Source organism: Equus asinus, chromosome 28 (assembly GCF_041296235.1).
Source record: "Equus asinus isolate D_3611 breed Donkey chromosome 28, EquAss-T2T_v2, whole genome shotgun sequence".
NCBI lineage: Eukaryota > Metazoa > Chordata > Mammalia > Perissodactyla > Equidae > Equus > Equus asinus.
Genome location: NC_091817.1, coordinates 47,080,087 through 47,097,119, shown reverse-complemented (window position 1 = coordinate 47,097,119; position 17,033 = coordinate 47,080,087). Strand labels below are relative to the sequence as shown.

General features: G+C 60.6%; 1 protein-coding gene across 4 annotated transcripts in view; it reads right to left on the bottom strand.

Moving 5' to 3' along the window:
• GSE1 (Gse1 coiled-coil protein) overlaps positions 1-6,238 on the bottom strand; it is a 404,616-nt gene extending 398,378 nt beyond the window's left edge. For 2 of the 4 annotated variants that reach the window (XM_014838661.3, XM_014838810.3), the window contains exon 1: positions 3,867-6,236. In XM_014838661.3, the coding sequence (XP_014694147.3) occupies positions 3,867-6,188 (2,322 nt within the window). In that variant the 5' untranslated portion in view covers positions 6,189-6,236. Of the gene's footprint in view, positions 1-3,866 lie in introns of all 4 variants that reach the window. The other 2 variants (XM_044761015.2, XM_014838744.3) reach the window with 2 other exon arrangements.
• Between the last annotated feature and the right edge of the window lie 10,795 nt (positions 6,239-17,033).

The following is a 17,033-nucleotide window of genomic DNA, read 5'->3' as shown; positions in this document are numbered from 1 at the left end:
GACCTTGGGCAAAGTACTTGACCTCTCTGGACTTGCTTTTCCCTCTGTGGAATGGGAACGGTGGCACCAGCGTAAGCAGGGCTGCTGTGAGGATGCAGCGAATGTGACTCCATGTGAAGCACGTGGCACAGCCAGGAACACGGCTGGCATTCTATAACGGCATCGTCGTCATCACTGTGTCCCCAGATGCCATCTCTGGCAGCCTGGCCAGCCCTGCCCCGAGCTCTGAAGGGGGAGACAACCGTTCCCCACCCCTAGCAGAAGGGTAGGGGGCGGAGGCTGCAGCCTCAGAGCCTACAGATGCCAACAAGAGAGCCAACCCCAAGCTACCACCAGCCTAGGGAGGGAGAAAGGAACGAATGAGTCCCGCCACCACCCCCCCCACTATGCCCCACTTGCTCTCACTTGGCAAACCTTCCAGAGAACGATCATCTCCACTTCTCGGGTGCAGCAACTGAGGCTCAGAGAGGGCTAGAGTCTTACCCAAGGTCACACAGCCAGCTCCCAGGAGAATGAGGACTGAAGCCAGGTCTGTCTTCAGGCCAACCCGGGGTCTTTCCATGGCTCCACAGAGCTTCCTGTGAGCTGGGGCTCCTCCTCGGGGAAGGGGTGTCAAGGCCTGGAAAGGGTGGGCTGCAGCCTCCCCAGCCCAGCCACAATACAGCCCCATCCCAGCAGCCAGCTCGGGGGCTTGGCGGCTACAGAGCAGGGTGCCCTCCTGGGGGCTGGGCGTCCAGCTGGAGAGAAAAGTCACAAACACAATCCAGAGGGCGTGGGGGACTCCCTCCTTCTTGCCTTTCCTTTCTGTCTGTCTTTCTCTTTTACAGCCCTTTTTGGAGTGTTTTAAAGATTCACTAATGAAAGAGCACTTAACAGGAAACAGCTGAGGCGTCACAGGAGGCAGTATAGACGAGGTTCTGGAACTCGCCGTGCCAGCTAAGTGGCTTCCCTGCGGCCACTTCCAGGACCCACCCCCACCCACATGCTCAGACCACACACCACAGAGAGACACGGCACAGCCACGTGAGGAGCAGGGCTCAGGAGCCAGCGGGGACCTTCGCACCTTCCCTGGTGGCCTCGGACGCCTCTGTGCCCCGCCAGCCCCGCCGGGGGTCCCCTCACTGTGTCTCCAGCCCCTGCACCCCAGCCCGAGCTCACTCTCGTGCCCCGTGCCCGCCCTGGCAACTGGGCCCAGCCGCGTCCTGCTCTGCCTGCGGCTCTGCCGGAAGTTGTATTGTCCGTTGACTCTTTGCCCCCCTCCCCTCACCCTGACACCGCAGGCTCTGCGCCTGCCACCGGCTCCCCAGCGTCTGGAACAGTGCCTGGCTCAGAGTAGGCGCTCCACAAACATTTGTTGAGTGAATGGGAGGGAGGGCGGGAGGGGAGAGAGGAAGGAAGGGCAGAAGGGCTGCATTTCCGCGATTCTGCTGAAGGTGCGTCAGGCTCTTCTACAGGAGGGAGAGGACGCCTCTCTTTCTCTCCATCCCATGGAGCCTGGGACCCGCCTGTCATCACCCCCCGCCCCCGCCCAGGCCTGCCCGATGGCCGCGCCGCCCACCTGGACGGCTGCCACGGCCAGCCCTGCGTGGATCTCTTCCCAGCCCATTCCCAGCCTTCCTTGAAGAGCTCCTCACGGCTCCCCTGTGCCTTCGACAATAACTCCAGCCTCCTTTTCCTGATTTCAGGCCCCTGGTCACTCCAACCTCATTTTCCTTCATCCCCACGAGCACTCCTGCCGTCGGAGGCTGCACGGCTCCTCCCCGCCTCTGTGGCTTTTCTCCAGCTTTACCCCACACCTGACCCGCCCCCCATCCTACCCATCTTCCAGGCAACCCATGGAGTAGGGCTTAGAGGTCAGAAGACGTGGGTTCAAGACCCACCTTAGCCACCTACTGGCTATGTGACAGTCACCAAGGTCATCTGACTTCGAGTCTTGCTTTACTCATCTGTAAAATGGGACTAATAAGGCCTCGTGGGGCCACGCTGAGGACCAAATGCAATAACTCGCTTTAGAAACGGTGCAAAAGCTGGTACGACAGTCCCGCTCCCGCTCACCCCCCTACCCCGGGCAGACACCAGCTCCGTTTTCATCCGCACCAGGCCACCCTCAGCTCCCACTTTCCCAGCTGCACTGGGAACCGCGCTTCTCCTGTCTCCTGCAGTTCCTGTCCGGCGAGGCCCACAGTTGGCATCTCGTAAACTCCTGATGAGTGAGCAAAGCAACGTAAAAACTCGCACCACAGTTCGCATGTTCCGCAGAAAACGCTGCGAGAGGCCTCACGGTGCTCGGACCGCCCAGCGCGGCACCATCCCCAAGCCTCCCGCCCTCCGCCCCCCGGAAGCCCTGCAGAGAATCCACTTGCACCCAGAAGGTTCCGCCCCAACTTGCCAGGCGGATGCGAGGGATCCACCGAGCACTGGACTTTCTGGGTGCATTTAAACTCTCACAACATCCCTACAGGGCCGGCCGTGTCCATTTCCACTCCTGGCTGAGGAAATGAGCTCGGCGGGGTAAGAAACATCCTCACGGGCACTCATTACCCAGAGACTGGGCAGGACTGGAACCCGGCTCTGTCCTGCCCCAAACCCGGCTCTTTGCCCAGTTCCGGCCCTTCCGGAAACACCCGTGCCTCAGATTCCCAGCAGCGGAGGCCGCACAGACTCGCCCAGCCGCACACGAGAGGCTGGGCATCCGCCGTCGGGGGGGGGGACGTGCTCGTCCACTCAAAACAAGAGGCCGTGCCACCAAAGACAGCCTCAGGTCCAGAGGATGCGGGCAGCACGTGGAGGTGAGGGCTGGACACGAGAGAGGCAGGGTCCACTTTCTAGACGCAACCACCGCGAGCGAACGCGGAGCCCGGGAACCCCCGCACACGTGCACACGCACGTCCACGTGGGAGGCAGGACCAAGGACCTTTCAAAGGGATGGAACGACTGTTCCCAAACAGGCCGGAGATACCCTTCCCCGGTCACCCGTCGCTCGGCAGGCCCCTCGCCAGCAGCTACCCCTCAGGGCACCTGACGAAAACGAGTCCGTCTAACGGGCTTTGGTGGGAGTGAGGACTCATGGCCCCGTGGCCTGAAGGTCACAAATCACAGATGCTGACTTCCCCAGACCCACCGGGGGCAGTTCCTGCTTCGGCCTTTGCAAAGCTGGATCCAGAATTACCTGAGCGCTGGCTGGCTGCGCCCAGGCAGGCGGCGTGAACACAGGCGCCTTGCAAACAGGGCGACCCCCAGGCCCCCGCCCTCCTCCTGCACCACTGACTCACAGAGAAGACTCTTCCCACCGGAGGAAAGGTCGCTCAGGCAGCTGTCCTCGGGGCCCAGACCCCCACGTCTGGAAACCTGTTTCCATCTGCGGTTAAGCAACCAGAGTGTCTCAAAGAAAAAGTGTGAACCTGGGTGGAAAACTCTGGAAAAGCAAAGCCGTGCAGGAGCTAGAGTGGAGAGGAACTTCCACCTCAAACCGGGTAAGTGCCGAGACCTCTCGGTGACCTGCGTGGCTGGACTAATTACCGGCGTTATCAGGCGGATGACAGACATGCCCGCATTTCCTTCGTTTGATGGATCCCGCTGCAAACACGCTCAAGCTCAGGCCCGTGCCTGCTGCTCCCAGAAGCGCCCTATTCTTCCTGAAGACGGCTCCTAGCCTCCCCAGCTCCTCGGCCCTGCCTCATGCCTCCAAGTTCAGCCAAGCCAACACACCCACCAAGCGCCAGCTTGCGGGCCCCCGGGAGGACACCTCCTGCTGGAACGCACCCAAAAGAATCAGCACAAACTCCTGCTCAGCAGAGGAACAGAAAACCACTGTCTCTTCCTCCCCTGTGCGGACTTCAGAGGATAAGATGAGAAGTGCTGCTTACCTTCATTGCCGCTGCCACTGGGGAGCTCCAGCCCATGGGTCCCTGGCGGGTGAGCCCCTGGCCAGCGCACACCAGGGTCCCGCACTCCACGCAGGCGCCAATGATGAGCTGCCGCCCGTCGTCCACCAGCAGGCTGTGGCTGGCTCGCAGGGTATAGAGGAACAAGGGCAGCCGGGCCACCCGCACGGCCTTCAACCCAAGACACCGCTTCTTCTCCTGCTGGCAGAAGAAGCACACGAACACCTCCACCTGGTACTGCCGGGACCAGGCGCTGACAGCGTGCTGGGCGCCGCGGGCCTCGTGCTGCAGCCACTGGCCCAGCAGGTCGTGGTAGCAGAGCACGCAGGTGGACACCAGGCCGGTGGAGTCGGCGGGCCTGGCGCGCGGGGCGGGCGGGTACACGGTGAGGAAGGGGAAGAAGGGCTCCCTCTCGCCCAGGCGGCCCGAGGGGTTCACGTTGAGCTGGAACTCCTTCCCGGGGCCCAGCTCAGCCCCACAGATGTAGCAGACGGCTGCCAGGCCGCCCTGGGCCGGCGCCGGCGGATCGCAGACGGCAGGGTCCGAGGCGGAGAAGGCCTGGTGGTAGCGGCCCAGGAAGCCCTGCACGGAGGTGATGAGCTCCTCGTTCTGGCAGGCCCGGTACAGCGCCCAGACGTCCTCCAGGACGCTGAAGCACTTGGGGCAGCTGTGGACCTCGGAGCGCTTGTTGGGGCCCCGGGCGTTGGGCGGGCAGGGCAGCAGGCTGAGGAAGGGGAAATGCATGGCGCCCCTGGCGTTGCCGTTGAGGATCCTGGAGGCCACCGCCCGGGCGTCCTGGGTGCAGTCCTCCCCGCAGAGGTAGCAGGCCTCTGGCAGGGCCCTGGCGGGCAGGCCCTCTTCCCTGGGGAGCCTCCTGCCCTTGGAGGCCATGCCGGGGGCGTGGCTGTTCAGGGGCACGACGTAGAGCCGCTGCAGTACGGGCACGTGGGCCAGCTCGAAGCTCTGCCACTGCTGCATGAGGGAGGAGAAGCAGCAGGGGCACACCACCGTGCTGCCGCCCTCGCTGATGGGCTGCGCCCCGGGCGGCGGGCTGTGCAGCCACAGGAAGGGGAAGAAGGGCGCCTGGGCCAGCTTCTCCTGCTTCTGCACGTGGATCTGGTGCTGCGAGGCCGGGGACAGCGCCGACCCACAGATGTAGCAGCAGAGGCCCCCTGGTGGCGCAGGCCGGCTCTCCGCAGGGGCCCGGGGAACACGGCCACCACCGTTCTCTCTCTCTTTGGGGCCGCAGCGGCCCGGGAGAGGCTGCTCCTTGCGGTCCTCTTCCTCGCTCGTGATGTTGATGTCGCTGTCCTCAGACATATAGTAGCCCCCACGGGCCTCCCCCAGAGGTCTGCTCTCGGGAGTCTTGGCGGCCCTCCCCAACGGGGCTCCTTTCCCGCCGTCTGCAGGGGCCACCTGGACTGGAGGGCCCGGCCAAGGGTCCTGAACGCCCCTCAGGACGCTGGCCCGGGCCTCAGGGACCCAGTGTCTCCCGGCGCCCTTCCGCCGGCGCTGAAGGCCGGTCTTGGGCTCCCCGTCCACGTGGAGCTTCGAGGGGACCCCCTCCTCGTCCGCGTCCCCCTGCGCCGGGGTCTCCGCGCCCTGTCTCGGAGGGGCTCCGGGCGCCGGCCTCCACTCCTGGCAGCGGCCCCCCAGAGGCCCTGGCCCCGGGGTGGCCCGCGCCGCCTGCGCCCCGCCCTGGTGGGGACTGGCGGCGGCGGCAGCGTCGCGCGCGCTCGGGTCCGGCTCCGAGAGGGGGTCGGTGTCCGACAGCTCCGACAGCTCGGAGTCCCGAGGCTCCTCGGCGGCCGCGCGGGGCCCGGGGCCGTCGTCGTCGTCGTCGTCGGCCGCGCCGCCCAGCGCGTAGGCGACGTTCCACTCGCGGGGGGCCCCGGCGCCCCCGCGGCGCCCGCCCGCGGCCGCGTCGCACTGGTGGGGCCGCTTGAGCCAGTACATGCGCTTGTCCACGGGCGTGCGGGCGCGCTCGAAGGCCGCCCACTGCTCGCCCAGAAAGCAGCGGCACACGGCGCACACCAGCACGCAGCCGTCGGCCGGGGACAGCTCGCGCGCGCCGGGCGCCGGCTCCTGCTGCTGCAGGAACGGGAAGAAGGGCTGCGCCGGGGCCGCCGCGCCCGCCGCCGCCGCCGCCGGCTGCTTCACCTGCAGCTTGAGCTCCTTGCCGCGCCCGATGCCGCCGCCGCAGATGAAGCAGGACAGCGGCGCGCCGCCGCCGCCCGCCGCCCGCTCGCCCACGGCTGCCATGAGCCGCTGCTTGCGGGAGACCGGCGCCGGCCGCCCGCTCATGGCCGCGCCGCGAACCCCCGCGCGCCCCGGGCCGCCCTCACCGCCCGCCCGCGCCGCCGCCGCCGCGCCCAACTTGGAGCATGTGTGCGCGCCGCGAAGTTTGGCGGCGGGCGGCCGGCGCGGGCGCGGGCGCACGGCCGCTCGCAGGGGCGCCCCCCCCGCCCCCCGGGCCTGCCGAGCCCCCCGGCGGCGCCGCGGCGAGCGCGCCCGGAACGCAGCGGCGGCGGCGGCGGGCCCCGGGCGGCTGGAGCGGCGGCCGCATGTGCGAGCTCCGGCGCCTGCCAAAGCGTTGGGTCATTTAATTGGGGAGGAAGGAGGCGGGGCGGCGGGCGGCGCGCGGGAGGGGGGCGGAGCAGGGGCGGGAGCGGGAGCACGCGGGCGGGGGAATCCCTCCCTCGCGCGCCCTCCTCGGCGCCCGCCCTCCTCCTCCTCCTCCCCCCACCCCGCCTCCCCCCTCCGTCCTCCCCCCCGCGTCCCAAACTGCGCACAATGGCTCGCCGGCTCCTCTATCTATTTTGTGTCCAGCCGGGAGCCGCGCGCGATGATTCATTGCCCCAATTAGGGCCTCTCTCCAGCGCGCCCGGCTCGAGCCGTCTGAAGGGTCTCCTCCGGGACCCGCGCAAACCCATCAGCGGCTGGAGCTGCTCTTTAAGTAAAGGTCAAGCAGGACGCGGGAGGAGCCAGGTGAGGACGGGGCCGGCGCCCCCCGGAGCCCGAGGAGCCGCCGGGAGGAGCTCTCGGAGGGCGGCCTTAGCCCCGGAGCAGCGGGCAGGCTCGCTCAGACCCTTCCCCATTTAGAGGGGGACCGAATGAGGGCCGCTTACAGCCCGGAGCTGCCCGGGGTGGGGGGCACCTTTCTGGGCCCAGTGTTCTAATTTTGGAGACAGAGGGAAGAGGAGCTGTCCGCTGTCTCCTGGAACACATTAGTGAAGGCACCATCCGGGGGACAGAGTCCTCAGCCTGTCGCGCCCCTCCTCACTGCTGGCCAGAGGCAGAAAGGATCCTGTGTGTGCCAGGACAAGTGACTCAACAACTCTGGGCCCTTTCTGTCTCTTGGTAAAAAGGAGCTCTAGCAGGGGACTCGCTTTCCATGTGTTTATTGTTTGTGCGTATAGATACACAGAGAGTCCTTAGCGTGTGCCAGGTGCTATTCTAAGCGCTTTCTATACATCAGCTCAGTTGCTTTTCCTGGTAACTCGGGGTTAAGCGCTGTGATCAGCCCATTTTACAGATGAGAAAGACGAGGCCCTGAGGGTTAAGTTATTTTTCTGGAGTGGTGGAGCTCAGATTCAGACCCAGGCAGCCAACTCTGGCGCCTGCTCTCGACCCCCTGGCAGGGCAGCCTCGCTAGGCAAACATCTGGTCCGCGTCACCCCTTCTGCCGATGGAGACTGTGCACGGCAGGGGACACAGCCAGGACCCCTCCATCCTCCCTGCTCCTCTGGCCTCAGCTGGGAGGCCTTGTGTGAATCCAGGCCTCTCTGGGCCTCACATTTCCCATCTGCGAAATGCCACCCCTCCCAGCTTCAAAATTCTAGGAGTCTCTGGTTTCTGAGCAGTTGACAGCTGTCCTGATCTGCCAGCTGGAGCCCAGAGTCAGCCTGGGGACAAAGGTGCCAGGTGGGCCCCTCTGCCCTCTGGGGCATTGACATGTAAATAAAACTAGGCTTCCTCTTGGCACGGAGGAGGGCCATGCATTGTAAATAAACGGAGCGAGAGAAAGGGGCCACCTCTTCGGAGCCCCTGGTGGAATTCCAGGGGTCACAGTCCAGGGATCGACAGGAAAGTCATCGCCATCATCGGCAGAAACGCAGGACTGCGGTTGTCACCCAGGCCGGGAGAGGAGCTGTGTCAGCAGAGCTGTCCGAAGGAAGGAATGTTGGGGGTGGGGCGAGGGGCTTTCCCTGCTTCTGGCATTTTTAATACCTGGCGGGAGAGGGGTACTGATTAGGGGAACTTGAAAGGGTGGGGTCTGTATGATTGTGTCTTAGCAAAGCGATTAAGCCCACACAGACCAGGAGGCGGCTGCCAACACAATGCCAGCTCAGAAAATGCAGGCCCCTCTTGGGGTTACGGGGAGAGGGGGGGTCCCTTGAGGCTTGGCACATGCTGTTCCTCTGCTCCAAATGCCTTTCCAGGCTCTCTTGGTGAAGCCGGCTCGGGCCCATCTTTATGGTCCTGGCTGCAGAGTCTTCCCTGCCCCGCAGGGTTCTCTGCCTTCTCCGTCTCCAGCAGGCTCCCCTGTTAGTCTCTGTCTCGGCTCGTTGGCATAGGAATTTGTCATAGATTTTATTTATTTTTCTGGCAACTGTTCTCTGTCTGTCGGCCTCCCCAGGAGCCTGGGGGCCCCCTCCCCCGGACAGGAACTGGGTCTGTCTTGCTCACGGGGCACATCCAGGGCCTGGCTCAGTACCAGCGGCCCAGGCCCCTGGGCCCAGTGCTGCCCGATCCCTCTCTTGCCGTGGGAGCCTTGGGCAGACCTTAGTTCTCTAAGCCTCAGCTTCCTGCTCTGTGCAATGGGGTCGTGATCCTCGTGGGGTTTTCTTGTGTGGGTCAAATGAGACAGAGAGATCACAGTGCTGTGGGCACGGGGGCCCGGCACACTGGAGTAACGTGTGTGTGTGTGTGTGTGTGTGTGTGTGTGTGAACCCTGCCTGGCTCTGTCCAGTGGCTGAGGAGGAGGCTCTGCTACAGCCTGTCTGCGTTCCCAGGAGACCGGGGCACTGTGATGAGGTCACACACAGAGTCTGAGGGCGGAGGGTGCCCCAGGGGCTGACAGGACAAAAAGAGGGAGTGGAGTTTCCTTATCTAAGCTGGGGTCATCCGTGAGGACACCCTGAGTATGTGCCACGTGTGCAAAAGTGTGTGTCTGCATGTGTGTGTGTGTGTTACTGTGTGCATGGATTCATGTTTGTGTGTGCATGCACGTGTTGCTGCAGACGTGTGCATGCATTCCACTGCGCGCATGTGTTGGGTGTGTACATGTGTGTTACTGTGTACTCGTGTGCACGCATTCACCTGTGTGTTTGCATTGCATGTGTTCCTGTGTGTGCCTGTGTGTGCGTACAAAGTGGGCCAGGAGTGGGAGGAGAGAGGCTTCCAGCTCGGTGTTTTTGTCTCCTTCGATGACCCAGTGACTCAGGGAAGTCCCCTGGCTCACTTCTCGGGAGGCAGGAAGCCGGTGAGCCCAGATCAGAGGAGGAGGAAGGCAGGCTGGTCATCTGAGGGTGGATGACAAAGGGCGGGGCCTCTGGCACAGCTTGACACAGCAAATTGACATCACGGCTCTGCCAGTTCCTAGCTGTGTGGCTTTGTCCTGCTACTTAACCTCTCTGAGCCTCAGTTTCCCCATCTGCAAAACAGGAATAACAAAACCCCATAGAGCTGGGGGGAGGGTGAACTGAGACAGCCAAGTGAAGCACACCCTCTGGACACAGAAATAACCGCCGTGTGTGCACGTCGGGTGGCTGTTCCTCGCACACAGGCACCTGTGCCTTACCGATGCAAACAGGCTGAATCATTGCGACAAGCCCGTGAGGTAGGTTCTGTTGTCTCCCCAGTTCCCAGGTGAAGAGACAGGGGCACAGAGAAGGGGCGTCAAGGCCCCAGGTCCCGCAGTGTGATGGAGCCGGGGCTGGAACCAGACGCCCTGTCTCTGTCACTCCTGGCTTTGTTAGCCGTGAAGACTGGCTTTGCCCTAAGTCCTGAGATGCCAGCTGGTTAGGGCAGGAGTGGCTACAGTCTCGTCCTTCCTCTCCTCACGTGTCCGCAGTTTCACACCCGAGGAAACTGAGGCCCTGACAGGTCGGGACACAAAACAGGCCAAGAATGTGCCAGCAGATGAGGAGAGACATCAAGGCTCATTGATATTAACTTCTTGTTGGAGCCACAGCCCCCCGACCCCAGCCGAGCCGTCTCCTAGCTCCCTCTGAGTCCCGGCCCTCCCTGCAGCTGGAGAGAGGGCGCAGCCCCCAGACCCCTTGCGGCACGCCCGGCCCGGCTCTCTCTGTCTCCGTTCCTAGGACCCGGGTGTAGCGGATTTGAAAAGCAACGACAGATGCTGGCGGGCGGACCAGGCCTTGGGAACAGCGAGGAAACGCCTGCCGGGGTCCGTAGGCGACCAGAAGGCCGTCAGCTGGAACATCTGGGCACATCTCAGATTCACAGCTTCCTGGAGGATCATCTTGGCCCAGAAACCGCAGGAATCTGCCCTCGCCCTGCTGGGGAGAGCCAGTTTCCAGGCTCCGAGCACTTAGCACACCTTATTTTGTGTGTCTGTCTCTGGGCCTGCCTCTCCCATGGGGGGAGGGCCTGGATGGCGTCCCTCTCGTCGTCCCACAGTGTCACGAGGCCTGGGACACCGTTGGGGCCCAATCCGCACTCCAGCCGTGCCAGACTGTGTCCAAAACCTCCCCCTGCCTCCCACGTTCCGGAATTGCCAGCTTCCACTGCTCCGTCTTTCAGTCTTTCCTTCTTCCCGAGCACCAGTGATCAAGATCAGACTCTGCCGTGTGCCCCCAGCTCCTCGCGACCGCGGAGCCCCGCTCCCCTTCTCACCGGGGCCTCTGTGCTTTTCCTCCTCCCTCTAAACTGCGCGTGCGCTCCTGCCATCCCTCCCAGGACCCGTTTGCCTCCATGGGCCGGTCCAACCTCTTTCAGAGGCTGCGTGTGCTGTGTGTTTGGCCTCTGGCTCTCTGGGGACCAGGAAAACAAAATTTATCACTGACTGCCCTATTTTTTTCTTTCTTCTTTTTGGCCTAAGAACGAAGCAAGCACTTTTCTGCTATCCTCAGGAAGAGCTTCAAACATGGCAGGCCACGGGCAAAAGTCTATCTTCCTTCTCAGAGGGAAGGAATGTAACCGTTAACAATAAAAAATGTCCGGGATTTATGGAGGCCTGGGGCTTGGGAGCCATTTCCCATCCCTTAGCTCCTGCCACACAGCAATCCTGGAGGAAGAGCGGGAGGAAGAGTCATCTGCATTTGCAAGACAGGGAAACTGAGGCCCAAGGACACAGGCCCCCCCACCACCGGGGCTGCTGCAATTTCCTTGCATTTCATGTGTGTAAACTGGGCTGATTTGTTCATGTAAACATTAAAAATATACGCATGCTTGGTGAGCCTCACTTGGCATCCTTTCTTTTTTCAAATACGGGAGAGTAGAAGTCGGGGGACTGCTTTCCACGTCCGGGGCTGGAGACGACCTGTGCAGAAGCATTTTGTAAGCCTCAAAGTGCTTTGTTAAAAAAAAAAAAAATCACTGCTTACAGTACACAGTTAAGGATCAGAGCATGGGGTCCAGGTTCTAAGAGCGGAATCAGGGGCCCCTAAAACCTTGCCTTGCTCCTGTCAACCTGGAAAAGGAATCCAGAGGCAGACATCTCCAGTCCTCCCCTCCGGGACACCATTCCCCCCACTGTCGCCGTGAACTTCAGGGCCTCGTAAAACTCCTTTGATAAATGGTCGCCAGGGCGGACCTGCCCCTGGGGATAATGGGACAAGCCCTCCGCATAAATCTTGAGTGTGCTCAGAGACGCCCTGGCTGCTGGCTTCTCAACAGACCCCTGGTTTGCAGCACAAAATCCACAGCCATCATTTATGTGGTTAGTTCCCAGGCTTCCAAGCCGGGGAGGTTTCTGGAGAAGGTAGGGCCTGGGCGGGTGGGGGAGGGGTGGAGGCAAAAGGAGGCGGCAGCAACTTCCAGCCGCCTGCCCTCGGGGTGCCTGGCGTGCAGTAGGCGCTCAATGAGGACCAGTTCGTGTCCTCTAGGATGTAAGGATGGTGGCTGAGGCTTCCTGGATGCTGACCACGCGCCAGGTGCTGTGTTCAGAGCTTACATCGTCATCTGCTTTAGATCTCGTGACGGCCTGAAGAATGGGCGCTATTGTTTCCCGTTTTCACTGAAGGGGACACTGAGGCTCTGGGGGGGTGGGTCCCCGCACGTCCCCAAGGTCACAGAGCTGGGAATGGCGGAGCTGGATTCCAAGCCCGGCAGTCTGGCCCCAGCGCCTCGCTCTAATCCACGCTGCTGTGTGTGCCCAGCTCCTGGCCCGCCAGGCCAGCCTTCCCTGATCCTTCGCAATAAAGGCCTCCTTGTCCCCGGCTGGGTCCTGCCAGGGAGGCTAATGGTCAGGGCTTCCTGGACGCCTTCGAGTCCCGCCTGGGGCTCCACCGGCGGCCCCACCCCAGCCAGGTGCCCCTGACCCTCCCTCTGCGAGAGCTCTCCGGCCCTAGAACGCTCGGTGGGCTGCGGCAGGTCCTCACCCTGGCGAAGGGGGCTGGGGAGCCGGCAATTGCAGATTCTTTCCAGCTGTTCCTCTGAGTCACTGAAGGGTGTTCCAAAGCCCGCCCGGTCTATGATTTCTGCGGTTGGTTGCTGCTGGACTCATTCATGGGGAGGTAAAGCGGGACTGAGCCCAGTCCCACGCTAAACTGGGGTGCTGTTTCTTACAAAAATAGTTTTATTGAAGTGTGATCTCCACGCAGAAAAGTGTGCATCATCGTGTGGGTACAGCTCGCGGCATTTTCACCAATGGAGCACATCTGTGTAACTGGCGCTCAGAAAGAAGGCGTGTCCGGCCTCCCAGCAGCCCCCCTTGCGTCCCCTTCCGGACAGTCCCCCATCCGCAGTGACGGCCGACAGCCAGAGCTCCAGGCACCCTGAGTTCTAACGCCAAGCTGTTTTTTATTCTTTAGTGGCTTTATTGAGATATAATTCACATGCCACACAATCCACCAATTCAATGGTGTACAATTCAGTGGCTTTCAGTATATTTAGAGTTGTGCAACCATCACCACAATCAATTTTAGAGCATTTTCATCACCCCTGAAAGAAACCCCAGACCCTTTAGCTGTCACCTCCCAAACCCCCCAGCCCCTAGCAACCTCCAATCTGCTGTCTCTACGGATCTGCCTGTTCTGGACGTTTCACATAAATGGAATCATACGGTATGTGGTCTTTTGTGTCTGGCTTCCTTCACTTAGCATGATGTTTCCGAGGTTCATGCGTGTTGTAGTGTGTATCAGTGTAGAATTTGTACTTTATATAAATAGAAGTATATCGTACATACTCTTTGAGTCCAGTTTGTTGCTGTATGTTATGTCTGTGAAGTTCCTCCCGGTTTTTGCGTGTAGGAGTACTAGCTCCTTTTTTCCTGCTGTATAGTTTTCCATTGATGAACGTATCATAATTTATTCGTCCTTTCCCCTGTTGATGGGCTTCTGGGTAGTTCCCGTTTTAGGCTAACACAAACAGTGTTTGTCTGAACATTCTAGTCCCTGTGTTTTGTTGAGAACACACACACGGTGATTCTGTCGGGTAGACACCTGGCGGGGAGGTGCTGGTCATGGGGGATGGGGGCTGGACTTCAGTGCCCACGGAGATGCTCGAAACCACGTTTGCGGCCGCTCGTGAGATTCCCAGGGTTCCCAGTTCCCGACTCCTCCTCCCAGCTGCCTGCCACCAGCCCCACCCCGGGGGGCCATCTCCCACAAGGCTCCCACCCCCTGGCCACCCCCGCAGCCCCGAAGAAGCCCACAGGGGCCACAGAGGCTAGGGCTCTGTGGCCAGTGTTTTCGTTGGGCTGTGTGAGCTCGCGTGGTTTCTCTGTGCTGGCTCGGAAACCGTGTTCCTTTCACAGGCCAGAAATGCTTCAGGACGGCTTTGCTCTAAAAGGGGAAACACATTTTAAAATTCCAGTCTGCCCGGGTCTTAGGATGATTGAGGACATTCCAGCTGTGGAGAGGACGGCGCTCGCCAGGATCAGTGCCTTACAGTCCTGGTTCCCACTTGGGGTCCAGATCCAGTCCCGCCTGGGTTCAGAGTGTATTCCTAGAGGGCCTGCCCATCTGGGAGGCTGCGTGAGATGCTGCGCAGGTCTCCGCTGACGGACACCGGGATGGTGCAGTGGGACCTGCGTGCACCTTGGGGTGAGGAGATCCTGGACCCTTACGTAGCTAAGCCCTGTTCTAAATCTGCGTCTGTTGTCCCATTCAATCCTTTCAATCACCTGATGAGGTAGAGGCACAAGTATTATTCCTGCTTTGTAGATGAGGAGACTGAAGCCCAGAGAGGCCAAGCTACTTGCCCAGGCTCACACAGCTTCTAAGTGACAGAGGTGGATTTCAAACCAGGCTGCCTGGCTCCAGAGCCCACACTCAGGTACGGCCCTACACTGCCTCTGGATTCCAACATCTGGACGGCAATCCCAGCCCTGCCGTGTATTCTCCTCGTGGCCCCGGGCAAGTGGGTATACTTCTGGACCATATTTCCTTGGTCCATATGAGTGTGGAGAATAACCTGCCTGCCCGCCCCATTGCCGTGGGGGATCCAAACACCAGTGGATGCAGAGGTGCCCCCGCACAGCAGGCCCTGCCCGAGGGTCCGTTTCTCCCCCGTAGCTCCCTGAATGGTTCCCGCCTTCAAGAAGTGTTCGCCTTCTCAAGGAGACGTTTTCGGTGAGAGTTGAGACTTGGGGCTTCTCCAGCCCGCCCCCTCTATTTGACAGGCGGAGGGTCCAGGGCCCAGGACAGCCCCGACTTGTCCGAGGTCACATGCAGAGTGTCAAGGAGACTCGGGCTGAAGCCCTTTCACACCTTTGGAAAGTGAGGGTTCATGGCTTTGAGGCCAACGTGCCTCCTCCAGGGGCTCCAGGCCTTCTTCCGGGTGCCATCCCTTCCTCGGAGCCCCAAGGCTTAGCTCTCGTGGTGCCCAGCCCGACTTTAAGACAGAAGCAGAGCGAGTCTGACCCTCTGGGTGGTCTCCTGGGGCTCCGGCTGGCCCCCGAGTGGGGTGGGGTGGGGACAGGCAGGAAGCTGGGAATCAGGCCTGCATGTCCCGTTGCCGCTCAGGCTGAACACCCCACCGCGCCTTCCAGAAAGACCGTCTCCCACTGGGGCCACCCTCGCCCTGCTCTGACGTTAATATTTATCAGACCTGAAAGCTGAGCCGCTGGAAGAGTGGAAACCAGCCGTGAACAGGTGCCGCGATGGCTGGCACCCCAGCCCGGGCTGTGGGCCGCTGGGGGCTTAGCAGAGGATGAGGGGGTGGATGAGCAGCCAAGCAGAGGACCTCATCGGGGGGGCAAAGATCTGAAAAGAGGGGAGGCAGATGATCAGGGAAGCAGAGGCCTCATCGCAAGGGGCTGGGGCTTTCCTCCTGCTGTGCATGTGCCAGGCCAGAGGGTGGAGGAGCTGGAACGCCCCTGGCCTGGTGGGGAGGCTGGGTGTCTGGGGATGGGGTGGCCTCCTGCCTGCTTCCCCTCTGGGGGCACCTCCCACTTGCTCTCCTCCAGGAGCCACCTTGGTCTTTTCAAAAGTGCAAATTTGGTCGTGGCCTCCCTCCTGCTTCAAATCCTTCTCAGATTTCATAGCTCTCAGGTTAAAGATCAAACTCCCTGTTTGCTGGCCCCTGGCCATGTCTCCAGGACACACCAGGACCTCTGGGCCCCTTTCACCCTCTGGGAGCCTCACCCTTCCCAAGAGGCACCACACACTTTGCACCACAGTGCCTTTGCACACGCCATTTCCATTGCTAGAACTTGCTTCCCTCCCCTCTGTGCCTATTTAATTCCTGCCTGTGCCAGCGTAAGCCATTCCTCACCCTTCTGCTCTGCCAACGCCATTCCCAGTTTCCCTTGCTGTGTGACTTGCATTAGGTTCAGCCAACGGAGGTACCAGAGAGAGAAGCCAGGGTATTTCTCCCCCTCCGCCTCCCCCCTTCTCCGCCCACCCCAAGCAGGGTCTCTAGAAGTGGCTGTGTTTCTCTGTGGTTCCAGCAGTAGCTTCAGTGTCTCCTCTTTCGTCCCTCCAGCCCAGGAGTGACAGCAGCTTCCTGTAGCTCCTAATCTCCCCATTTGCTCTCTCCACCACGTTATCACTTCTCTAACCAGGTCCCTTTATTTAATTCCCTCTCTTGAGCCACCTGGCGTGGGGGCCCCTTTCCTGACAGCAGTTGGCTCATCCTTTGGTTCCTGCATGAGGGTCCAGACCTCCCGGGAGCCCTCCCTGCCCCCAGGCCTGGCTCAGCAACCTCTGGGACATGCTGGCTGATTTCTTTTCCTTCTGGGCACTTATTGCTGTTTGCAATTATGAATTCATGAGTGTGGTTATTCGATTAACATCTGTCTCCCCCCAAATTCACAAGTTCCATAAGGGTGAGGGCCAGACATCTGTTTTTGCTTAGCACTTTATCTCCAGCACCAGAGCCTAGGAGAATGCCTGATACCTAGGCGGCACTCAATAAGCTTCTTCTGACTAATGAACAAACAAATGAATGGATGAATGGGCGGGGGTGTGAGGCACTCATTCAGCCAGAACCACTTTTAGGCAATTTTTTTTTTTTTTTTGCCTTTTTCATAAGGTTACCAGATATATTGCTTGGAGAAACTCTTCATTCATTCATTCAACTACAATTTATTGAGTACCCACTGGGTGCCATGATGGATGGATGGATAGATGGATACATGGATGAGTGGATGGATGGATGGATGGATGGGTGGATGGATGGATAGATGGATACATGGATGGGTGGATACATGGATGGGTGGATGGAAAGAGGAAGAATGGATGGGTGGATGAGTAGATGGATGGATGTCTGGGTGGATGGATGGATGGATACATGGATACATGGATACATGGATGGATGGATGGATGGATACGTGGATGAGTGGGTGGAAAGAGGAAGAATGGATGGGTGGATGACTAGATGGATGGATGGATGGATGGGTGGATGAATGGATAGATGGACGGATGGATGGATGGATAGATGGATAGTTGGATGGATGGATACATGGATGGATGGATAGTTGGATGGATGGATAGATGGATGGATGGATGAGTAGACGGG